General features: G+C 43.8%; 1 protein-coding gene and 1 non-coding gene across 2 annotated transcripts; both read left to right on the top strand.

Moving 5' to 3' along the window:
- The first annotated feature begins 3,520 nt into the window (after positions 1–3,520).
- LOC136356414 (small nucleolar RNA R71) lies at positions 3,521–3,627 on the top strand. The gene has a single exon (XR_010741201.1). It is a non-coding gene; the product is annotated as a small nucleolar RNA R71 (small nucleolar RNA).
- Positions 3,628–9,292: 5,665 nt separating this feature from the next.
- On the top strand, positions 9,293–21,821 carry LOC136356194 (uncharacterized). The gene is made up of 6 exons (XM_066309784.1): positions 9,293–9,331; positions 9,413–9,838; positions 10,038–10,151; positions 10,236–10,401; positions 20,287–21,140; positions 21,681–21,821. Exons 1-6 carry the CDS (start codon positions 9,293–9,295, stop codon positions 21,783–21,785), a joined length of 1,704 nt encoding a protein of 567 aa, XP_066165881.1. The 3' UTR covers positions 21,786–21,821.
- Positions 21,822–25,940: the final 4,119 nt, after the last annotated feature.

Below are 25,940 nucleotides of genomic sequence, written 5' to 3'. Positions count from 1 at the left end.
ATATCTTCCGTGGACTAACCCCTGCAGGAAAATTTTCACATTGACGGGTGAGTCCTCAAGTTCAATTCACAATGGAGGTAGGTCAGGGCCGGGAACAAATCAATTGGTAACATGCAAAGGAGAAACATATCACCTATAAAGGTCCACGGTGCGTATATTACTAATTGCTCCTTTAACATGTTCAAGCAAATTTACCTCAGCCTTGTATGAGTTACACTTAAACGAAAACTTGCTGAATATTAAAAATTTGAAAAAAAATATTTTCAGAATAAAAGGACTGTCTCTCGAAAATAAAATAAAATGTTGGCAACTTCTGGGATCCACGCTTCTTAAGTTTTGAATCCAATTTCGTTTTAGCGTGGATGTGAACAATTAATCTTGAGGCGATGATGAAATCTTTTCAAATCTTTGTAGTCCCTCAAGTATTTGTTGTCCACTAACCTTTTTCAGGAAATAAAAAGACAATCAAGGAGCAGTGTACAATAACTTCAAATAGTTATAACACGCTCCTTATCCATGAGAAAAGAGATGCACAGGGAACCAAGTAGAACAAATGCAAAACTTGTTGCATTCTTGCATTCGGTTCAAATCTTGGTAAGACCAATCTGGTAAGAATATCATACACCATGCGAATCCTCATCTCATGTCTCCATCTTGCCAGGTGTTGGTATTTCTTAACGACATTACTAGAAATATAATTCCCAGCAATGGTGCAGAAATACTTATGGTATATTATGGTTACAGAGTTCATCCGCAAGCGCACGGATATACCGTTGTAGCATTTCCGTCGTATTTATTTTATCCCGTGGGAAGATCATGTAGAGAAGACTTGACTAATAATTTATATATTGCTTGTGATAATCATATTCTAAGTAGGGGTTAAGATAATCCAAGGGTAGAGTGACACACAAGCTTTAACTACTCATTCTCATAATATATTATCCAAGCTAGGTGGAAAGAAAAGAGAAAGATAATCTATTCCTATACTTCTAATATACATAGTATACATATATCCTAGTTAGCTGATATACTAGCTAATACCCTCTTTCCGATGCCCTCCTGGTACTTCGAGAAGCCACCCCTGACTGCCGAGTTCCTTAAGACAGCCCGTTATGACCATACAACCGGGGCTAGACACCACATCAAAACTACCAGATACTACTCTAATATCATCGTCATGACATAGAGTAATTGCATAAGGAAACATTATACCTGCACCAAAGCACCTCCCAGATAAGCTAGCCGTATATTCTGTACAACAAGAACATAATGTAAAGTAGGTACTCATATACTCGGAAAGTATTTCAATACCATAAATATATTTAGAAGAGTATTCTAATAAAAGTACAAGGCTTACAAAAGAGAAAAGGAAAGCTACTAGAGCCGTACCCGAACTCTTCTGAAGACTTCCGGACTCCTGATTTCTACTTTATTCCTATTCCACCAGCTAGATACTACTAAACTAAGCTTGAGAGAAATGAGAGAGCTATTGCTTGAGGTGTGTGTGAAGTGAAGAGAGTGAGCTCCTTATATAGAGGTAGTTATGACAGTTGTGGAAGGGGAATTGTCCAAAGTGCCCTCCAACCGTCATTGGGATGCAATCCTGGACGTCCAGGTCAAAACCTGGATCCAACGGCGCCAGGATTGGTCCAGGTTCGGCCGAACCTAGGGATGGCCCAATCCAGCCCAATTTCGGCTGGTGTCCTCCTCTATTGCTCCACTCCATAGACTTGTGAATTTTGGCACAATTCATTGTGTCAGTTCTGAGTTCTTGGCCCATCTATTCATAAGTCTGGTTCTCGACATCGTTCGATTGATTTATCATCTAAGTTGATGTCGATTCTCCTCCACTTTATTGTCATTCTCTGCAAAAGGTTAGTAAACCTAATACTGGTAGAAAATTATTACTCTAACATACTTATGGATTGCAAGTATCACTAGTTCTCTCCTATTTTGGTAGTATTGACGGTCGAAACTGATCGATAACGACCGTCACACCAGGATACCCACCAGGATACCCACCATATCCATTGTTGCCATAAAACAAAAAGAAAAAATAAAATAAAATAAAATAAAGTTGGCTCCCGCAGTGCTAAGGAACGTACGCCCCAGGATGAGCGGCGTCTCCTTTCCCGTCTCCATGTCCAGCACCAGGAAATCAACCAGGATGAAGAAATCCCGTATCTTGACTGGCACATCCTCCGCTATCCCTGCCGGGTAACGGACTGACGAATCAGCCAGTTGTAGGTGCATCGGTGTTGTTGCCAACACCGTGAAGTTGAGCTTGTCGAAAACGTCTTTTGGCATGACGCTACCACTGGCTCCATGGTCGCACAAGGCCTGATCGAACTGCTATGCCCCGATCGAGCAGGTGATCGTGGGACACCCCGGATCCTTCTTATTTCCCGGGAGCTTGTGGAGTATCACGTTGCTGCATTATTTTGTCAGCTTGACCACCTCCGTTGTTGGGAGCGGTCTCTTTTTGTTGAGTATGTTCTTGAAATAACGAGCTTATGTTGGCACTTGCATGGCGTCCAACAACGGCACGTTGATGTGGATCTTTTGGATTACTTCAACAAAACGAGCGAATTGCTCGTTCACTGACGGTTTCCTACTCCGTTGAGGGAATGGCAACAACCTTGTGTCGCAGTACTACTGCGGCACTGTCTTTTCTGGCTGAACTTCCTTGTCAGCCGAGTCAATAGATGGTGCTTCTTTTGATATCCCATCAGTTCCTGCAGGGTTAGGATATGGCGGATCACGAGTGGACTTACCTCCCCTCGTTATGATCACCCTAACATTTTCAACAGAGGAGTCGGGTTGCCCCAGAACCCTCCTAGATTCATTTGCAGGGACTAAAGATGCCAACTGAGCTAAGTGGGTTTCTATCATTTTATTGAAGCTGAGTTGGTTTTGGAATGTGGAAGCAAAGCCATCTAGCTTGACATTTATGTTCTCTAGGATGTTATCATTGGCAGCAAGCTTTTTGCTTAGCGCGTCAGTGGTTTTAGCTTGCGCAAAAACAAGATCCTTCAAGGAGGATTGGTTAGAGAAGTTACCGTTATTGTTACCTCCTTGATAATATGGGCGTGGTTGGTTCCACCGCTGACCTCCTTGTGGACGATACCCGTTGTTGTTGTTGCCCATGTACATCGCCTCCTCACGGGTTTCCGGGCAGTCATTCCCAGAATGGCTCGTGTTGCTGCAGACCTCACACGTGATGTGATAGTCCAAGGCCTTGACGGTGCCTTGTGGCTGTTTCTCGTGGTCATCCAGCCGCTTTATGAGGAGGTCCAGCTTGGCAGCAAGCAGTTCCGTCTCCTTGACGATGTGCATGCCTTGCTGATGGGTCTGGAGTCGTTCCTCGCTCCAACCCATATTTGAGACCATCTTCTCTATAAGATCAACAGCTCCTTGAACAGTTTTAGAGAAGAATGCTCCTCCAGCTGCCGTGTCCAGGTGATCGCGGGACATCAGGGTGAGTCCATTATAGAAATTCAGCAGAATCAGCCAGTCGTCCATCCCATGAAGAGGACAGGCGGCCACGTACTCCTGCAGTCGTTCCCATGCTTCCGGAATAGACTCGTCCCTTGTCTGCTGGAAACTAGAAATTCGTCCACGAAGGGCGTTGGTTTTGCCCATCGGGAAGAACTTCGAGAGGAATGCCGTAGAGCATTTATCCCAGGTGTTGATAGCAGCACGGTTGGCATAGAACCACTGCTTAGCTCTCCCGAGGAGGGAGAACAGAAACAGTCGCAGCCTGACGGCGTCGGGACTGACGCCCTTGATGGTGTACGTGCTACATATCTCTAGGAATTGTTGCAGATGAGCATTGGCATCCTCATTAGGCTTGCCACAGAACGGGCTAGCCTACGCCATCGTGATGAGGCTGGAATTCAAGTCGAAATTCATGTCTCCCATGTTGATCTACGGCCCAATGGCCACATTGTCAGCAGAGGGAGCAGTGAACTCGCCGAGAGTCTTGCTAATGATAGTCTTGAAGATTGGTGGTGCTGATACGGCTGGTTTCTCTGTCGGTAGAGTTTTCTGTGGAGCAACGACTCGCGGTCTGATGCTCCGGAGGAAAGCTTCTGGATTTTCTTTGAAGTTCTTCGGCAATTTGAAACCAGTCATGCACTACCCTGTTTTCACAACAAAAGTGAAAACAACCAAGGTTAGCCTGCAAAGGAAAATGATTATACAGAGGCAAATATAAAGTATTAGTTCAAGTAATCTCTATTATGAATCTTCCCCGGCAACGGTGCCAGAAATGCTTGTTGGTATTTCTTAACGATATTACTAGAAATATAATTCCCAACAATGGCGCAGAAATACTTATGGTATATTATGGTTACAGAGTTCATCCGCAAGCGTACGGATATACCATTGTAGCATTTCACCTGAGAGTATTCCAAGGGTATCGTATTTATTTTATCCAGTGGGAAGATAATGTAGAGAAGACTTGACTAATAATTTATATATTGCTTGTGATAATCATATTCTAAGCAGGGGTTCAGATAATCCAAGGATAGAGTGACACACAAGCTTTAACTACTCATTCTCATAATATATTATCTATGCTAGGTGGAAAGAAAAGAGAAAGATAATCTATTCCTATACTTCTAATATACATAGTATACATACATCCTAGTTAGCTGATATACTAGCTAATACCCTCTTTCCGATGCCCTCCTGGTACTTCGAGAAGCCACCCCTGACTGCCGAGTTCCTTAAGACAGCCCGTTATAACCATACATCAGGGGCTAAATACGGAGGAGTACCCACCCCAGGAAATTAACTTAGGATTATATATAGGCGTGGAGGAATACCCGTACTGATCTGTCACCATAAGCGGCCCACCTCTCATCCGCAATATATAACCCCTAATAATGATATCCCGTAATCTAGACACCACATCTAAACTACCAGATACTACTCTAATATCATCATCATGACATAGAGTAATTGCATAAGCAAACATTATACCTGCACCAAAGCATCTCCCAGATAAGCTAGCCGTATATTCAGTATAACAACAGCATAATGTAAAGTAGGTACTCATATACTCGGAAAGTATTTCAATACCATAAATGTATTTAGAAGAGTATTCTAATAAAAGTACTAGGCTTACAAAAGAGAAAAGGAAAGCTGCTAGAGCCATACCCGAACTCTTCCGAAGACTTCCGGACTCCTGATTTCTACTCTATTCCTATTCCAACAGCTAGATATTACTAAACTAAGCTTGAGAGGAATGAGAGAGCTATTGCTTGAGGTGTGTGTGAAGTGAAGAGAGTGAGCTCCTTATATAGAGGTAGTTATGACGGTTGTGGAAGGACACTTGTCCGAAGTGCCCTCCAACCGTCATTGGGATGCAATCCTGGACGTCCAGGCCAAAACCTGGATCCAACTGCGCCAGGATTGGTCAGGTTCGGCCGAACCTGGGGTTGGCCCAATCCAGCCCAATTTCGGTTGGTGGCCTCCTCTATTGCTCCACTCCGTAGACTTGTGAATTTTGGCCCAATTCATCTTGTCAGTTCTGAGTTCTTTGCCCATCTATTCATAAGTCCGGTTCTCGACATCGTCCGATTGATTTATCATCTAATTTGATGTCGATTCTCCTCCACTTTATTGTCATTCTCTGCAAAAGGTTAGTAAACCTAATACTGGTGGAAAATTATTACTCTAACATACTTTTGCATTGCAAGCATCACTAGTTCTCTTCTATTTTGGTAGTATTGACGGTCGAAACTGATCGATAACGACCGTCACACCAGGATACCCACCAGGATACCCACCATATCCATTGTTGCCATAAAACAAAAAGAAAAAATAAAATAAAATAAAATAAAGTTGGCTCCTTGGTCTTCACTCTCGTCTTTCTTTTTCTTTTAGTGTCAAATGAAGAGTCCCAGGAACAACGACAAGTGTGGGGGTGATCTTGCACATCAACGTCGTAACTGTTGGTGCGAAAAACACGTGGCCTGGAAGATCTGCTTAACTCCAATGCAGGTCTAGGAAATCTTGCTTTTGGACCTATGAGCGTGCCAATTGATTTGATCCTGCAATCAAGAAGAAATAAAGACAAGGAAACCGTGGTTAAATCCATAAACGATAGCCGATCGGCTAATAGCCGATGACATATCATTTATCTTTGAGCCGATGTCATATATGCATCGATCGGAAATCATGAATAAATAATAAAGAACTAAATCTACTCGATCAGCTATAGATATTAACAGTATACAATCTTGGTGTCGGTATATATTTAAATCAAGTGATTGGGATAGATCGGACGCCAAGCCGAGACAGTATAAATCTCTTAGATCGAAATATATATTAACAAGAAGATTATAGACATCTATAGCATAGCCGATCAGGTAAATCTAGCATGTATTGGCTAATACTCCGATACCACTCTATATTAAGATATTAAAGCAAGCAAAATATATCAAACAAGAAGCTTAATATACCTAAAAGCAGTAAGATCTCAACATAAAGGGCAGATCTATCATATCAATTAAGCACATAAAATATAAGGCTAAATCTGGTAAGATCGGCTGAAACTCCGATGAAACCCTAATCGGCAACCAAAAACAGGCTAGAGATTGAAGTTCTAATCACGACTTATAAGATCAGACAACTGATGCAGCCAAAAGTATGAAAAGAAATACAATATCTAGATAATCAAGCCATTGATTGTTTCATAGGATGGTAGATACCCTATATAATCTAAGCCAACATTGATATTTAACTTAATCGGCTATCTTCTAACGATAGATATTAGCCGGTTGAAGGTTAAATAATAATATTGTCAAAGATTATATAAAATATATGATAACTCGACAACTTACATAAACAAGATTAGAGTATCATAATGATGGAAGCACTAATATCGAGAACACAAGCTGCCATAATAACTTTTACCTCTAGTTGAAGATCGAAACCGATGCAACTCAATCTGAAGGCAAGAACTCGTCGAAACCAAATGAAAGTTAAAGGGTGGCGATTCGCCGAGATTGCATTGATTGTGTGTTCGTTTATTACATGGGGCTCGGGGTCTATTTATACCCGAGATTACAAAATATGTCCATGTCGGACACGACTCTTATCTCTAACAAACTCTAATATACCATAAGTCTTTGCGGTAGACTTTTGCCCAAACTTATCTCTAAGGAAATTACATGAAATATCCTAACTAATAGATACAATTGCCTTTCCAGGACTCAATCCGTGTGTGGCAATCCATATGAAGCACATTAACTTAATCCGACAACGTGTATCGAATCATATTGTCAGAATCGGCTTGATCGGCTAACCTAGTCCGACTCGAACTCTGTCGATTAAGGTCGCAGCCGATTCTTGCTCTGTTTCCAGAACGATATTTGTCTTGGATTCCGCTTCGATCTAATCTTCATATCCGATACTCAGATTAGCAAATTTGGTTGTTAACACATGCCCCCCAAGTCCGGAATATTTGGTAATGTTTCGGATTTGCCATATATTGTCTCCAAGAGAATATCGCACTTGTCGTTTTTTTACCGTTACTCCAGCGCTTTAAATACTAACCGTCAACTCTGAGAAACTTCACACCGTTTCCTCCATTTTCACTGCTGAAGCAAACTCCTCCTTCTCTCTCTTCGGCGATCCGCTCGGCGCGCAAGGCGATTTCCAGGCGATCTCCTCTCCGACCAAGTTTCCGCCCGCGGCGATGTCGACTTCCGCCAACCCATCTGCCGTGCCATCGGCCGAGTACGCAGAGGTATGTGCCCATCGGCTAGATCCCTTTTTCCCATGCAATAGATCAGTTTTTCTTCATCTTATCTTGTTTTCTTCTTCTCTATTCCTTTTGGATTTGTAGCATCTTTCCATTCTGGTTGCAGTCCCCAGTTTGTTTCACGATCACCAGTATTTTCTCGGTCCGATTGGCAGTCTCGACCCCTATGAGTTCATTAGTGCTGAGACCAATATGATCCCTTTTAGACTGGCCAACCCGAACCTAAATCACTTGAAAAACACCTTCAAATCCTGGCCTTCACTTGAGAAAAGCAATCCCGAGAAAAGTTGGCCTGTGTGGTACAAGCGAGTATCGGCTAGCAAGCAGGCTCACTGGGACGAAATTGGAATCGGCCAGGCACTTGCCCTTACTCTAGCTAATTCGGCTAAGGATGAGCCACTGATGGCCGCTGCAGCCTATTTTTGGTCCAATACTCTCAATGCTTTCCTCTTCATCCAAGGGCCAATGATACCAACTCTGCTAGATGTCACCATGATCATTGGCTTAGATGTGACTTCATCAGCCAACCCAATAAGCTTAAACACGAAGAATACCTTTGAATTCAAAAGCAAGAGCATTGGAGACTGGTCGGGTTACATTGCAGCGTATATGGGCAAAGGGCCTATCACCTCCCGAGAGCATATAGCCTTTCTGCTAATGTGGCTAGAAAAATTCTTATTCTGCGGATGAAGTTGTGGCCCCACAACCAACTGGCAGTTCTTAGCCGAAGCCCTAGAGACAAAAAGGCAATTTCCTTTAGGCAAAATCCTCCTCGGCTACTTGTATCAGATGCTGAACAACGCATCAGCTAAGATAGCTGTCGGCTCAGTCGTCGGTGCAGGTGGACCACGGTGGCTACTGCAGACTTGGTTAAACTTGGTAGCCATGAAAGCTATCAATCGGCCAGCTGTGACAGTTGTTGAATTCCCTAGATTAGAGCCGATCACAGACAATGATGGAGAAGAGCGTACCCACTGCAGGTGTATGTCCTATGGGGAGTATGCATCCACACCAGCCAATGCTGGAGCAAAGTTATCGGCTGAGTTTCTGAAGGACTGGTTCTTCAGTTTCTATGATGGATTTCAGAAGAATGCCCGAGTTTGGTTTCCATATGCAGACTCGACGGATTTAGATCTGCTGGCAGAGTTCAGATTTGAAGACATCAACCATGAGAAATATCAAAAGTCTAGAGAAATCTTCGCTGCCACCATTAGCCCCTGCATTCTTCCTGTTAGTATCCATCAAGGGAGAAATATTCAGGTTTCTTATGAGTTCTACCATCCGATAAGCTCGGCCAGGCAATTTGGAATGGGCCAACTCCCAATCGGCTTGTACTTTGCCGATAAGACACAATGTAGAGGAGATATTTCTTCAAGCTTGATGATGGATCGGCTGCTCAACATCTCAAGACCTCCCTTGGGCAGCATTGAGAACATAGAGCTAGCAAGTTTTAGGAGTAGGGCCTTTGATAGATGGTGGAGTGAATGGAAACTACATCTATTCCATCAACCAGCTTCCATGTATATGACAGACCTATTTCCGGATGTCATCCCTCAGGTAAATCTTTACTTTGTCAATTCTGCTAAAATAACCGTCAGCCGATTGGTACCTTGACTAACTTCTTCTTCTATCTTGCAGACAACAGAATCTTCTCCTCCTCGTAAAAGCAATAGGGACAAGGACATAGAATATGCTCTAGGCCTCATACCAGACAGAGGTGGACCATCAACCCCAATCATCGGCTACCATGCCCCCAAGACCTCAAGTCTACTCCAAGGGCTAATAAGAGAACCGGCCGATGCTGGCAAGAAGAGAAATACCAAGGTATCGGCTACTGACCCATCAGCTCTAGCTCCACAGAAAAAAGCCAAGAAGAAGAAGTCCAAGCCAACCGATGATTTGCCTACCTTAGATCCATCTATCGAACAAGCCCTGGATGAAGAGGAAATTGGAGAAGATGTTGATCAAGCTGCAGCCGAGCTAAGTGACCTAGGAGAAAAAACACCATCGGCTCCACCTAAAAAGACGCCTCCAACTCCTGCAGCTCCAACTCACTTTACAAGGGTAACTTATCCTGACAAGCTCTTAAAAAATTTCCATATAGCCGATCATTCATTGAACTTGTATTTGTAGAAGAAGAAAATCGCTTCAAAGAAGACATCAGCAAAAGCATCATCTAAACCAGTTCCATCGGTAAGACTCCTTCTGAAGAATCTTTTAAAATTTAATCATAACCGATGCTAATTTACATTTGTCTTTTTAGCCTACTCCTCCTCCTTCACCCCCTGTGCAGCCGATGTCAAGCGGCCGTACTCCAATGGTCATGGGCAGCCATCATATTGAAGAAGAACAACAACCAGCCGCTCCTGCTATCCCAGTAAATCTTTCTTTTTTCAAAAACCCCAAATCGGCTGTACAACATGCTTCAGTGTTAACCCTTTTCCAACTTTCATCTTTATAGGTCTTAGCCGATCTATTCTCTTTTGACATCAAGGACTACTTCGACGAGGTGGAAGAAGACACCACCAGCAGATCCCTAGCTCCTCTATATGAAGATGTTAGAAGAAGTCTCGAAGACATTTGTCATCGTCTAGAGGCATCATTAGACAGCTTGGTGACCGACTGCGGTTCTATTCGGGCAAGATTCAAAACAATCCAAACCTCAATCCCATATGACCTATCAAACGTCCTTACCCCAGCTATATACCTTGAACAACATCAACTCAAGCTAGAGAAAGCAAGACAAAGACTAGCTGATCGGCGAGAGAAGAAAGACATAGAGGCAACAATCCAAGCCAATCGGCAGCTTGTACATGCTGAAAAAATCAAGCTGGATCATCTTGCCAAAGAGCCAATCAAATCTACCATTGACCAACTAAAATCTGAGAAGATTGAGCTCTTAGCTCGCCTTGAAGAATGCAATGCTAAGCTTGCTATGGAAGAACAGAAGTTAGCCGATCTCCCGAGGGCAATTGAAGAACAAAAATCGAAGTTAAGATCAGCTATCAAGAACGTAGCTGATTTGACCAAGTCCCTTAAAGTTATTACTTGAACCAATGCTCAAGTTGCTCACGCCATCGAAGAAATCGAAGAAATCAGGCAAAAGGCAATATCGGCCATCCAACATTATTTATCTGCATAACTGATCGACTGTAATAGGGACTTAGTAACTTTTGTATCCATTTGTGTAATCAGCTAAGAAACTTTAACACTTTACTTAATTGTCTTGATGATCCTTTGTGCCGATTAATATAACTTGCTCAAAAATTCTCAATTTTTGTATATATGTGCCACCCTAATTTTGCAATGACGAAGGCATTGATAAAATTATAATTCAGACTAAGGGCGATATGTTACATATAGGCCATCATACATCAGCAGAACACAACCGATTATGAAAAAACAAAAACCACTAAGGGCGATATAACTATATCGGCCATCTCAAGGCGATGCAAACACACATCGGCTTTACACGCATCGGCAGACTCAGCCGATCATCAGTTAACCCATACACTAGGGTAATATTTCTTTTAATACTTTCCATTAAGTGCTCATCCATAAACTTCTCCATCAAGTCCTTGCAACATATAAGCTCCTTTAGACACAACCTTGTGGATTTGAAACGGTCCTTCCCAATTTGGTGACCACTTGCCGAATTTATTATCACGAGTTCCTACCGGCAAGATTAACTTCCAAACAAGCTCTCCCTCAGAAAAAGACTTGGGCACTACTTTCTTGTTATAATGTCGAGCAACCCTCTCCTTATCCTTGGTAACTTTTGCAAGAGCTCGCAATCGTGACTGAACCACATCCTCCCTCTCATCGGGCATGAGATTATAATATTCGCTGGCTGTCAATTCATTTTGTAAGTCTGTTCTTCTCGAGCTGATTCTAATCTCCCATGGTAAAACTGCTTCATGTCCATAAACTAGCTTATAAGGAGGAACTTGAATTGATCCATGACAAGTCATCCGATAGGACCACAATGCTTCGGCCAGTCTAGTATGCCATTGCCGAGGATAATCAGAAATCTTCCTCTTAATCAATTTAATCAAACTCTTGTTGGATGCCTTGGCTTGCCCATTAACTTGCGCATAATATGATGAAGAATTCAACAATTTGATACCCATGCTATCGGCAAATTGAACAAACTCATCGGACACAAAAATCGAGCCTTGATCGGTTGTAATGGTCTGAGGAATACCAAATCGATAAATAATATGCTCTTGGACAAATTGTATAGCATCCCCCCAATCAACTTTCTTCAAAGGAATCGATTCCACCCACTTGCTAAAGTAATCGGTTGCTACCAATATAAACTTATGTCCCTTACTCGAAGGTGGATTAATCATCCCGATCATGTCAATTCCCCAACCTCTGAATGGCCAAGGTTTGATGATAGGATTCATAACCGATGCTGGTGCCCTTCGAATTGCTCCAAACTTTTGACAATCTTCACAACCCTTGTAATATTTAAAACAATCTTTCAACATTGTCGGCCAAAAATACCCTGGACGTCTGAGCAACCACTTCATCTTATGAGCCGATTGATGAGTCCCACAAATTCCTTCATGTACCTCGCCTATTGCAACCTTGGCTTGATCAACACTCAAACATTTAAGCAACACTCCATCAATTGTCCGATAATACAATTCATCATCCAGCAAGGTATATTTCAAAGCTTTATAACACAACTTTCGTGAAGCCGATTGAGACGGATTCTGCAAATATCGAAAAACATCATGCCTTCAATCATCGGCTGTTATTGTAGCAACTTCTACTTTAACATCTTTCATCATCGGCTTGTACCCCAATGCTCCTTGAGCCAAATCATTAGCTTCAACGTTTTGCTCCCGAGATACATGTTTTAAAGTCACCAGCCGAAACCCATCCATCAAGTTTCGGCACTTCTCATTATAGATCACCAATGTATCATTCTTGCATTTATATTCTCCTGCCAATTGACTAATCACCAACAAAAAATCGCCCATAATCTCGATAGCATCGGCTTCAACTTCCTTGAGTAATTGCAACCCTTTGAGAACCGCTTCGTACTCAGCCTGATTATTAGTTGCATAAGGTTTAATAGTATAGGAAAACACGAAACTTGCCTCCCGAGGAGGAATTATAACCAAGCCTATACCACAACCATGAGTGCACACTGACCCATCAAAGAACAATGTCCAAGGCACAATGTAAACTGAGCCGATTGAGCCATGACGATGATCCACTATAAAATCGGCTATAGCTTGTCCCTTAATCGCCTTCGGTGAATCATACCGAAGATCAAACTCTGTTAAAGCAAATATCCATTTACCATCCCTTCCTTTCAAAATTGGAGCCGATAGCATGTATTTGACCACATCGGCTTTACATATCACAGTGCATTCGTTGGACAATAGATAATGCCTTAACTTGGTGCAAGAGAAATACAAACACGAGCACAACTTTTCCACAGGAGAATACCTTGTTTCTGCATCCAAGAGCCTTCAGCTTAAATAAAATACAGCCCTCTCTTTGCCCTCAAGCTCCTGAATCAATACCGAGCCAATTGACTTCTCACCAGCTGACAGGTATAATCTGAAAGATATCCTCTTTTGTGGAGGAATCAAAACTGGAGGGGAACTAAGATATTCCTTTATATTATCCAAAGCTTTCTGTTGCTCTACCCCCCAAGTGAATTGTCGATCGGCTCTCAATCTCAATAAAGGTGTAAACGGTTCCAATCTTCCAGATAAATTAGAGATAAACCTCCTGATAAAATTTATCTTGCCGATCAACTCCTGCAGCTTCTTCTTGTCATCTGGAGGCTGGATCTTCTTAATTGCTTTAATACTCCTTTGAATCACCTCAATCCCCCTTTCATAAATAAGAAATCCCAAAAACTGGCCAGCTGATACACCAAAAGCACACTTTGTCGGGTTCATCTTCAAGCCATATTTTCTAGTTTTCTCGAAAACCTTCCTCAAATCGGCTATATGGCCATCTATTTCCTTTGACTTAACAACCACATCATCAATATAAACTTCAACCAACCAGCCGATTAGATCATGGTATATATAATTCATAGGCCGTCGATATGTAGCTCCAGCACTTTTCAAGCAAAAGTCATCACAACCCACTCAAACAAGCTGATTGCACCAGGACATCTAAAAGCTGTTTTATGAATATCTTCTTCTGCCATAAAGATTTGATTGTAACCAGCATTACCATCCGTAAAACTCAATATCTTATGTCCTGAGGCAGCATCGACCAGCTGATCGGCAACCGGCATTGGGTATTCATCCTTTGGGGTAGCTTTGTTGAGATCTCGAAAATCAATGCACACCCTGACTTTGCCATTTTTCTTGATAACTGGAACTATATTGGAAACCCATTCAGCATATCGGCACGGACGAATAAAACCAGCATCATATAAACATTTGACCTCAGCCTTGACAGCTTCAAGCATATCGGCTTTGCATCTCCTCGGCGGCTGCTGGTATGGTCTAACCCCCGGTTTGATAGGGAGCCGATGTTCAACAATTGATCGGCTGAGTCCTGGCATCTCATAATATTCCCAAGCAAAGCAATCTCAGTATTTTTTCAAGAGCTCTATCAACTTGGTTATAAATTCGGAAGATAAGTTATTGCTGATGAATGTCAGCCTTGGTCTATCTCCTGGACCTATATCAATTTCCTCCAAATCATCAGCCGACATGAAACCTTGTCCTTGCTTGTCATCGAGATCATCTACCGTGTCCTTGGTGTAGACGTTTGAACCCTCCACGACGCCCTCAAAACAATAATTTGGGCTCTCCATCTTCAATTGGCTGTATATCACGATCGGACACATTTAGAAAATCTCCATCCCAAATTTTTCCAGACAGGCAATCAATACCATCCATCTCCCAAAGAGCTAAATCAGCACTAGCAACGTTAACTGACCTGTCGGCTGGCATAATTTCAATCCTGTCGCCTTGCCATTGAATCAAACATTGATGCATGGTCGAAGGAATAAAACAATTAGCATGAATCCAATCCCTTCCAAGAAACAAGCTATAGGAACCCTTCCCATCGATGACAAAAAATGTTGTAGGGATAGTTTTGCTGCCGACTGTTAGTTCCACATTCAAAACTCCTTTTGTTTCCGATGGATTGCCGCCAAAGTCTTTGAGAACCATGTTTGTCTTGATGAGATCCTCTGAATTTCTACCCAACTTCCTGAATGTAGCGCATGGCATCAAATTTACGGCAGCCCCACCATCAACCATCATCTTAGACATCGGCTTCCCATTGATATAACTGTTAATGTACAATGGTTTGAGATGCCGATTCTCTGTCCCCTCTGGCTTCTCAAAAACTTCTTGCTCTGGTGACAAAACCAACTTAGCCGAAACTTCCTCGACTTCATCAACATCGGCTTGTTTGGCTCCAAATTCCGTAGGCAATGTAAAAACCATGTTTACCGATGCAGTCACAACACTCTTCCCTTTAGCCAATCCTTTTGCCTCATCGGATTTGACTTCATCGGCTATGGCAGCTTGATTCTTAACACGTCACTCTTGCCTCGGCTTTGTCCTCTTCAGCCGATATTTGATCTCTTGCTCTACCTCATCAAAACGCTCTCTGTTCCTCAATTTTTGAACCCTTCTCTTCTGATTCTTTGTGAAGATACCAGAAGGACACCATTGAGCCTTTCTATCCTCATCATCTCCTTGATTATATTCTCGGTTTACTGGGCCCAATCTTTGATGAACAGGAACTCTTGTTTGCCTCAGCCGATTGTTTCTATTATACGATCGGCTTGAACTTTCTGCAACATCACTGCATCCAGGACAATTTTCGATAGATGGCAATCCCATACCCTCATTCCAGCAAAATCGGAAAAACTCGCAGTCCCAATGTGGATCAAAACCATCATCATCTTCTTCACAATACCTCTCCTGTTGCTTGTCATACTTTCTCTGGTATTTGTTGATAATTCTAGCTGAATTCATCTGAAAATTTTGGTTCCTCCCTGCATTGGCTATCCTCCCAGATGTATGCACCATATTGACAGGGAAAGGATTACCATCAACCTTCATCGGCTTCTTGGAATCATCGAATTTGATTTTTCCTCCTTTAATGGCCACCTGGATTTGCTGTCTGAAAACTTTGCAATCATTAGTAGAATGAGAACCAGAATTGTGCCATTTGCAATACCTCCTTTTTCCTAGCTCTTTAGCTAATGGAATTATATGACCAGCAGGTAGTTGAATCTGCTTCTCCCGAAGTAACAAATCGAAAATTTTGTCAGCCTTGGTGATATCAAAGTCATATTTTTCTTCTTTCCTAGAATTCTTGATCCATTGGCATTGTACCACCTTCTTGCTTCTGACCCATTCGGCTGCTGCCACTTTGGAATCATCATCTTCATCATCAGAACCATACATGTAAGGATACACATGGTTGATCTTTTTAAAGTTCTTCTTAGCTTCGGCAAATCTTTGCTCATGTAGAGTCACTTTTTGCGCAAGATGAGATAAGCTCTCAAACTCCTGGGATGAAAACTTCTCTTTAATCGAAGCTATCAAACCCTGAAAAGCCAAATCGGCTAACTGGGAATCTGTTAAAGCCAAGCTGTAGCACCTATTCCTTGTCTATCTAAACCTCTGGATATAATCCTGTACAGATTCATCATGCCTGTGTCGAATGGCTGTCATATCGGACAGTTTCATCTCGTGAACTCCACTGTAAAAATAGCTATGAAACTGTTTCTCCAAATCGGCCCAACCATGGATAGAATTGTATGGTAGAGAAGAAAACCAAGTAAAAGCCGATCCGGACAAGGATAAGGAAACAGCCTAACTCTCAAGGCGTCAACAGCCGATGCTTCACCACACTGAGCTAAGAATCGGCTGATATGCTCATAGGTAGAAACGTTATATTGCCCTGAAAATTTTGAGAAGTCTGGCACCTTGTATCGGGCAGGTAATGGAATTCTCTCAAACCACTCAGGATATGGATGCCGATACAAGTTCCCAGTATCCTTCGGCTTAAACCCAAATTGCTCCCTCATCACATCTGCAATCATATCGGCCCACTGTCTCTGCTGAGGTTCCCCTTGTGTTTGCTGTGATATTGGCTCAAACTGATTAAACTGGGGAGCAAACTGAGGTTGAGGTGACCCCCTTTGATGCACATGAGGTGAAGGAGGCTGGTAATGATAATTTAAGTGACCCCGTTTGTAGTTCTGAGTATTCAGCTGGATGTTACGCACCAAATGTTCAGGTATAACTTGAGGTATCACTGACTGATCTGGCTGCACATTATGAACCAAGTGCTCAGGGATAACTCGATTTGCAACATGCTGCCTTAGCTGATTATCAGGTGTCCTCATCCTAGCCGATGCATTTAGCAAGGTTTGCTGCTGACGTATGCTGGTTCGGCAGCGCTAGATCGGCAGTTGGTTGATTTGGATAGAACATAGCAGCCACCTTCTCCTGGGTTAGCCGATTGATGTTTTGTCCACCATGCTGTGGCTGTTCTCTGGTCAACAGCCTAGGATTGGTTATTTGTCCCGGTGCCAATGATGGTGCAACCTGTGCAGCTGGAGCAGAAGCCGCAGCTGGTGCCATCGACTGTGTTGGTGGTGCGCTAGAAGAACCCTGTTGGTTGCCTGTAACCAAAGGTCTGTAATTTGGAAAAACACCACCTGGCAAATATACTGGCCCTGTAACTTGATGCTCAGCTATTTTGCCATCAACCCCTGATTTTACCATGTTAGTTAAGGTATTCACCAAGACTCCTGATTGGTTGATCAAAGCATGTTGCACCACGTAGTCGATCCGGTCCTGGAAATTGTTGAACTGCGGTTGTAATCCATTGCCATTCGGACCAAGATCTTCGACCATTCCCTCCTGAAAACCACCACCTTTGTCACCTGATTCACCAGCAATGCCTTTATCTTCTTGGGTTGTGCTTGAACTGGCTTCATCGGTAGCAACTACTTTCAGTTTGTATTTCTGGACAACTGTTCCTTGACGGGTTTCATCGAATGAATTCATGAAGTTGTCCTTCACACTGCTCATCATTTGTTCAAGCTCCTGCCTATGTTCAGCCGACAATTTGTCCAGACTAATTGGAATAATGTTTCCTTCATGAACATCAACCCCAGTTGGATATGGAGGCTTGTTTTGAAGATCTGTGGACTTACCTGTCGACGGTGAGGATTTTTTTTCTGGTGCCATCTCTGACTTCGAATCAAGACCCACTAGGCGTGCCAAAAGCGTGTTGATGCGAAAAACACGAGGCCTGGGAGATCTGCTTAACTCCAGTGCAGGTCCAGGAAAACTTGCTTTTAGATCTATGAGCGTGCCAGTTGATTTGATCCTGCAATCAACAAGAAATAAAGACAAGGAAACCGTGGTTAAATCCATAAACGATAGCCGATCGGCTAATAGCCGATGACATATCATTTATCTTTGAGCCGATGTCATATATGCATCGATCGGTAATCATGAATAAATAATAAAGAACTAAATCTACTCGATCGGCTGTAGATATTAACAGTATACAATCTTGGTGTCGGTATATATTTAAATCAAGTGATTGGGATAGATCAGACGCTTTGCCGAGACAATAGAAATCACTTAGATCAAAATATATATTACCAAGAAGATTATAGACGTCTATAGCATAGCCGATAAGGTAGATCTAGCACGTATTGGCTAATACTCCGATACCACTCTATATTAAGATATTAAAGCAAGCAAAATATATCAAACAATAAGCTTAATATACCTAAAAACAGTAAGATCTCAACATAAAGGGCAGATCTATCATATCAATTAAGCACATAAAATATAAGGCTAAATCAGGTAAGATCGGCTGAAACTCCGATGAAACCCTAATCGGCAACCAAAAACATGCAAGAGATTGGAGTTCTAATCACGACTTATAAGATCAAACAACTGATGCAGCCATAAGTATGAAAAGAAAGACAATATCTATATAATCAAGCCATTGATTGTTTCATAGGATGGTAGATACCCTATATAATCTAAGCCAACGTTGATATTTAACTTAATTGGCTATCTTCTAACAATAGATGTTAGCCGGTTGAAGGTTAAATAATAATATTGTCAAAGATTATATAAAATATATGATAACTCGACAACTTACATAAACAAGATTAGAGTATCATAATGATAGAAGCACTAATCTTGAGAACACAAGCTGCCATAACAAGTTTTACCTCTAGTTGAAGATCGAAACTGATGCAACTTAATCCGAAGGCAAGAACTCGTCGAAACAAAACGAAAGTAAAAGGGTGGCGATTAGCCGAGATTGTATTGATTGTGTGTTTATTACATGGGGCTCGGGGTCTATTTATACCTGATATTACAAAATATGTCCATGTCGGACACGACTCTTATCTCTAACAAACTATAATATACCATAAGTCTTTGCGGCAGACTTTTGCCTAAACTTATCTCTAAGGAAATTACATCAAATATCCTAACTAATCGATACAATTGTCTTTCCATGACTCAATCCGTGTGTGGCAATCCATATAAAGCACATTAACTTAATCCAACAATGTGTATCGAATCATGTCACGTCCTGATAAATTCATCCCAAAATAAAAATTATTTTCTAAAAGGAATAATAGAATTAATTAAAATTCGAAAAGAAATTGGCAAACACTAAAATACGTACAAGAAAAATTCGAATGTGGCCCGGAGAATTTTTGTTAAATTCTCCTTGGTCTAAAAGGAGCCCTCAAATTTTACTTGAATTTTCAAAGCACCGGAAATATTTATTAAGCAACAAAAACGATTATCAAAGTTTACTAAAAAGAAAATCTAAAAATAACTCTCTCCTTCCCTTTGGGCCAAGTCTGGCCCAAGGTTTCTCCACTCTCCCTCTCGGCCCGCGGCCGAAGTCCCTCTCTCCTCCCTCTCTTTTTTCCTCCCCTCTCTCCCTCGGGCCGCCCCTCTTCTCCCTCCTTCCCTCTCGGCCCAGCCACCCGGCCCAAGCCGTGGCGCCCCCTGGCCGAGCTGCTCCCCTCCCGTGCCGCGCACGTGCGCGCACTGACGACGCGCGCCCCACGTGGGACCCGCCTGCCAGGCGCGTCTTCCTCCTCCCGCTCGGCCTCTTCTCCCTCCCGTGAAAACCCTAGTTCGTTCCTCCTTCGAATCCGCGCAATTTAAGCATTGGATTCCAAAATTGATTAGGGGGAATTAATCCCCTTTCCCTCCTCTCTCTTTCCCCCTTAATTCCCCCTTGATTCGTGCCCCCAATCGCCGGGAACGGACGCGCCAACCCCGGCCACCTTCCATGGCCGCCGGCCACAAACTCCGCCGCCGTTCCCCGCTCCTCCCGTGGCCGGCTCCCTCTCCTCCCCTATAAAATGGAACCAACTCTTTGCGTTCTATCGTTTTAGCCTCCTCCCGCGTCTTCCCGTGGCCACACCACCTCTCCCCGCCTTCTCCTTCTCTCTCTCCGGCGCCGGCCGGCATCCAGCCGCCTCTCCCTCCTCGCCTGAGTGCCGTCCGGCCGCACCGTCTTCTCTCTCGGCCTCGTAGGTGCATCCTCTTCCCCGGCGCCGCCTCTGATTCGTGGGGAAATCACCGGAGACACGCCCCCGCCGGCTACAGTGGCGGCAACACCACTGTTCCACCTCCGGCAGCCTCTGCCGCGTCTCCCGTGCGCCGGCCGACGTCGCCACCACCTACCTCGGCACTGTGACGTTGTCCACTCCCCTGTCCTCACCTTCTCCTTGCCCAAATCTCGCCGGAACGGAGTCCTCGCCGGCATCCAGTACATCCCCTCACCCGGCCGGCTACTGTTCCTCGCTAGTGCACCGGTCGACGTCGTCGTCTTCCCTTCCGGCATCGCAGCGGCAAGGTCGTCCTCGGCATCACTTCCCCTCCATCCAAACCCCTCCGCGGTCCATCATCGTCGTCTCCGTTCGTTCTCGTCGTCGACGTCCCGTCGGTCGCCCGGCTCGTCGTCTCGCTGCGCCGCCACCGTCATCGTCATCGCAGCGGCGTGTTCCACGCCGTCCTCATCTCCGTGCAGCTGCTGCCGGCTGCCCTCGTCGCCTCCTCGCCGGCCCCGGTCGTCGTCATCGTCGTCCTCTCGTCGTTCCCGGTCGTCGTGGCGTTCGTCCCTCCGTCGAGCCATTCTCGTCCGTCGTCCGCGTTCGTCAAGCGAGCCGCTGCAGCCCCGTCGTCGTCTTCGTCCTCGGCTCCGCATCGTCAAGCGTTGCGCCGGCCGCATCTCGCCTTCGTCCAAGGATTGCCGCCGAAGTCGTCCCCTCGCCGTTCGTCTCCGTCGTTCCCGGCCGCCTCCGCCGCGCCCGTTCGTCGTTGTCGTTCCCTCGCCTCGTCGCGTGGTGGTAAGGGTCCCTCCTCTCGCTGCCCCGTCCTCGTCCTTTCGGTGTTGCCCCGTGCCCGTTTGCGGTTGTCGACCCCGGTACCCGTGTACCGGTGTCGGTAATCGTTCGTGGGTGCGTGTGGTGACCGTGTTAGTGTGCCCGCACGATAGCCACGTGGTTTCCACGTGTGCAGCCCGTGTGGTGTCTAGTGGAGTCTGCTTGTTGGCCACTCGCCTCGGTTGACACACGGGGTCCGCTTCCATCGACCCGTGGACCGTCTCTGTGTACTCGGTCTACCGCGGTCCTTTAGGTTGACATGTGGGGTCTGCATGTCCACAAGCGCAGCCTTCCTATCTTTTCCACGTTAGCGCTTACACATGTTTTATAGTTGCAAAACATAATTATAATAATCCGCAAATCTCCATGTAACAGCATTAAACTTCGGATGACCATGTCTTGGTCATACGAGCTCCGAATTGACCCGTTCAACTCTCTTAATGTTTGTTATAACCTAAAGAACCGTGTGCTTTCTTTTTATGTATTGTTATTGCTTCTTTATAGGCTTGTAGCTTTGCTTGTGTGCTTCGCATAGCTTCTGTCGTTCCGGAGGTTCCTGAAGCGTGGTTTGCAGTCGTTGCCGAAGGTTCGGAAGGCCGTTCTCTCTGAGCAAGGCAAGTCACATCATCCTTGAGCATATTGAATCCCAGTTTATAAAATTATTTTGATTTAAATTAATGCATTATCGCTTTATTTAAATTCCCGCGTTATCACTGTTTTATTTAGCCATGCTTATTTACCTTTGTTATGACATTATTATTGCTATTGTTATTATTACCTTGTTCACCCTAGAATAAATAAAACCCCAATTAGTGGGTACTCTATTCATGGTTCCACTAGTATGAATTTAGGTAAATGCTTCGCTGATTAATTAGGCAACATTATGTGGTTTTATAACTCTAGACTTTGGGAATATTCATCTCACTTGGACATTATGGAATGGTTGGATTATTGTGGAATTGGATGCACACCTCCCCCTCTATTCAAAACCCCCAAAATGGTTTTAGTCTGGGCTCGGGGTGCATGGTTTTGTTAGTAGCACCTCGGCCACATAAGGACCGGTCTTCGGGCCTCTGTAACAAAGCACTACCATACTTCCACATGTCTAGTGGGTAAGGCTTAGTTTGTGGCTCAGTCTGGTTATAAACAAAAGTACACGGATGGAGATGGACGAAGTCGGGGGTCGATGGACATCTCTAGGACAAATCAAGGCTACACGAGCTGCGGCCTGGTAGTTGAGATGTCATGGCACAGGGCTGGTGTCCTGCTGCTAGGGGCTCAGTCCTACCTACCTGTCCCGGAGGTTCCGGCCGTAGGTGGGGTTGGGTCAGTACTCTTGTCTATGGCTAGGATGGGTTGGAAACTATGTCATGTCTTCCGTCCATATGCCGTGGTGGTATGCGGCACGTGGTTGCACGTGAGGAAGACGTGTCTTGTGGGTAAAGATGTACACCTCTGATCAGAGTAAAACCTATTCGAATAGACGCGCCCTCGGTTATGGGCAAGCCTAGCAATGTACCCAAGTTAGTGTTTTAAATTCTTAAAACCTGTTTAACAACTAAAATGTGGAATGGTTGGCCTGGGTTGGCTTGGGACGAGCTGGGACCCAGGGTCGGGTTGCCAGTTCGGTCTGAATCATCGTAGGCCTTGGGTTAAGGCAGGTTCGTGCGGGTTCACGGCCTTGATTTATAATACTGTGTAGCTCTAGGATCGTCTTTTTAAAATGGCTTTGGGTAACTAAGTGACTTTTAAATCCTATTTACTGCAAAATTTAACCCCTATTATTAGCTCCTTGTACCCCCTTGCATTAATCATGCATCTCCCGGTGTGATTTGCTGAGTACAGTGGTTGTACTCATTCTTGCTCTATCTTTCCCCCCCTTCAGTAAGAGAAGCTTTAGAGAAGAAGTCTTAGGTGGAGTCCTGGCTTATACCCCAGTTGAGCGCCTATGAAGATGGAGCCGTAGGCCCGCTAGTCCGCTGCTGTTTATTTTTGTTTGTCAGGCCTGAAGTGCCTTTGTAATAATGTAAATATTATCGATATAATAAAGATGTGCCTTTTGTATCATGTTTGTTTGGTGTACCCCGGCTTTTCCTGGGACGGGGATTAATACACTAGCTTTCGGGAAAAGGCAATTTTCTCGGTCGCGACAAATCATATTGTCGGAATTGGCTTGATCGGCTAACCTAGTCCGACTCGAACTTTGTCGATTAAGGTCGCAGCCGATTCGGACTTAGCCGATTCTTGCTCCGTTTCCACAACGATATTTGTCTTGGATTCCGCTTCGATCTAATCTTCATATCCGATACTCAGATTAGCAAATTTGGTTGTTAACAGTAACCAAAGCAAGATCACCCCAGAAGTGATGAGCCATGATGAACTATACAAGGAAAATTGATGCAGTCAGAATCAATGAGGGGTCAGCCAAACCTCCAGTTCGGCTGAACCACCTCTACCATGAATCGTCCTCTGTTTTATAAAGAGCGCAGGTTTGCACGATTTTTCCTTTGGACATCCATTCTATCTTGTGTTTAATTTGATTATCAATTCTAAAATATCAAAGATAATTAAACTCAAGCTAGGGATTGTACAATAAGAGTTCATGGTCTCCTTGAAAATAACATGCATGCCTCTTATTCTTAACTCATTACTTGTTGCTTGAGGTGACATATCCAATAGGGACCCCATGTTATCTAGGTAATTGATGAATGAGATATAGTCTGATGATAGAAATCCTGCTCTTCATGTTGCACACTTGGGAATTTTATAAAAAGAAAAAATATACAATGATGTTAAATACCTCATTGATATTTTTATTCCCACTAGAGCCATAGGTTGATCGTTCATGATTAGCTTGCTAGATACGCTGCTTGTCAATACATTGAGCGTTGTCAAGTTTTGTGACCCTAGTGATATGCTTTTCATACTTTATGGTCAAGATCACATACACTCCACATACACCCACCAATGCTTGACTTCTACACAGGAAGTTAGCATTCCTCATTTATCATTCATTTCATCCACATTCCACAAAATAAATACTCCATGAAATTTATGCCTCTTCTTCCAAAGTTCTTTAAAAAAAAAGAGTGAGAGATGCATGGCTAAGCAAAAAGAAATAAAAAAAAAGTGCTCATACAAGTATGGAGCATGATGATGAGAAAAAAAAGAAAAAAAGGGAAAAAAAGATAGCCATGTACTCTCCGAAATTTTCAAAAAAATAAATAAATGGAGAGGAGGTATACAAAAGGAGTTATTCTTATTTTCCTTTCACAAATTCACCATACACATACACATGCACATTCTTAACCAGAAAGTATGTCTTCTATTTCCGCGGATCCATTATTTGACTTTGCAATATATGTGGTGCAAGTAATGCTCTACTCTTTTTCATACCCTGAGCTCCACATATGCCTTATTAGGTGGTAGGAAAAGAAAAGGCACAATCATATGCCTTTGTGAGGAATCATACACTTTGAGTGATTGAGAGAATCATTGGTGGAGTAAAGCAAAGTTGTAATTTTGTGTTACTGGAAAAAACCCCACGTTGTTCTTCATGAAAAGTTAGGCTGACTTAAGTCAAGATTGTTCAATTTCTCAATTGCTCAGGATCACATGGTAGACACTACAAAGACCACAGGTGTCACGACCGGAAATAACCCAACGGGCGTTCCTTACGTGCGTGTATTATTCCTTGTCCCAGGAGGCAAGGTACACCAAAAGTTGATACAATTCAGAGTTTAACAAGCGGAAGCGTAAATAGTTAATTATTACATGGGCAGCGACGGCCCAGCACACTCAAAGACAACGAAAAACAGCGGAAGACTAAGGCGATGACCACAGGCGCTTGACGGCAGGCACGAGCTAGACACCAAAGCATTCATCATCTAGGGGCTCCTCTTCTGGGTTTGGGAAAAATTGAGCAAGACTGAGTACAATCACCGTACTCAACAAGACACACCCACAAGTGCAGCATAAATGCAAAGGAGTACAATGGAGTTATAGTATAGGGGTTAGGTTTTGCAATAAACAGCATTTAAAAGACTCTTAATTGCTCAAAGCTAAGTTTAAAACACGATCCTAGGACTATTTAATATTATTAAACAAGGCCGTGAACCCACACGAACCTGCCTTAACCCAAGGCCTACGATGATTCAGACCGAACTGGCAACCCGACCCTGGGTCCCAGCTCGTCTCAAGCCAACCCAGGCCAACCATTCCACATTTTAGTTGTTAAGCAGGTTTTAAGACTTTAAAACACTAACTTGGGTACATTGCTAGGCTTGCCCATAACCGAGGGCGCGGCTATTCGAATAGGTTTTACTCTGATCAGAGGTGTACATCTTTACCCACAGGACACGTCTTCCTCAGGTGCAACCACGTGCCACATACCACCACGGCATATGGACGGAAGACATGACATAGTTTCCAACCCATCCTAGTCATAGACAAGAGTACCAACCCAACCCCACCTACGGCCGGAACCTCCGGGACAGGTAGGCAGGACTGAGCCCCTAACAGCAGGACACCGGCCCTGTGCCACGACATCTCGACTACCGGGCCGCAGCTCGTGTAGCCTTCATTTGTCCTAGAGATGTCCATCGACCCCCGACTTCGTCCATCTCCATCCGTGTACTTTTGTTTATAACCAGACTGAGCCACAAACTAAGCCTTACCAACTAGACATGTGGAAGTACGGTAGTTCTTTGCAACCGAGGCCCGAAGACCGGTCCTTATGTGGCCGAGGTGCTACTATCAAAACCA

This window comes from Oryza sativa, chromosome 4 (assembly GCF_034140825.1).
Source record: "Oryza sativa Japonica Group chromosome 4, ASM3414082v1".
Classification (NCBI taxonomy): Eukaryota; Viridiplantae; Streptophyta; class Magnoliopsida; order Poales; family Poaceae; genus Oryza; species Oryza sativa.
This window is presented reverse-complemented; position numbering and strand designations above follow the sequence as displayed.

Bases quoted from the DNA above. Each gene is read 5' to 3' on its own strand.
- LOC136356194 (XM_066309784.1), top strand. From the start codon at position 9,293: ATGTATATGACAGACCTATTTCCGGATGTCATCCCTCAG. The intron at 9,839-10,037 runs GTAACTTATCCT...TTGTCTTTTTAG, and splicing joins CTCCAACTCACTTTACAAGG to CCTACTCCTCCTCCTTCACC. The intron at 21,141-21,680 runs GTAAGGGTCCCT...GCTTCTTTATAG, and splicing joins CCTCGCCTCGTCGCGTGGTG to GCTTGTAGCTTTGCTTGTGT.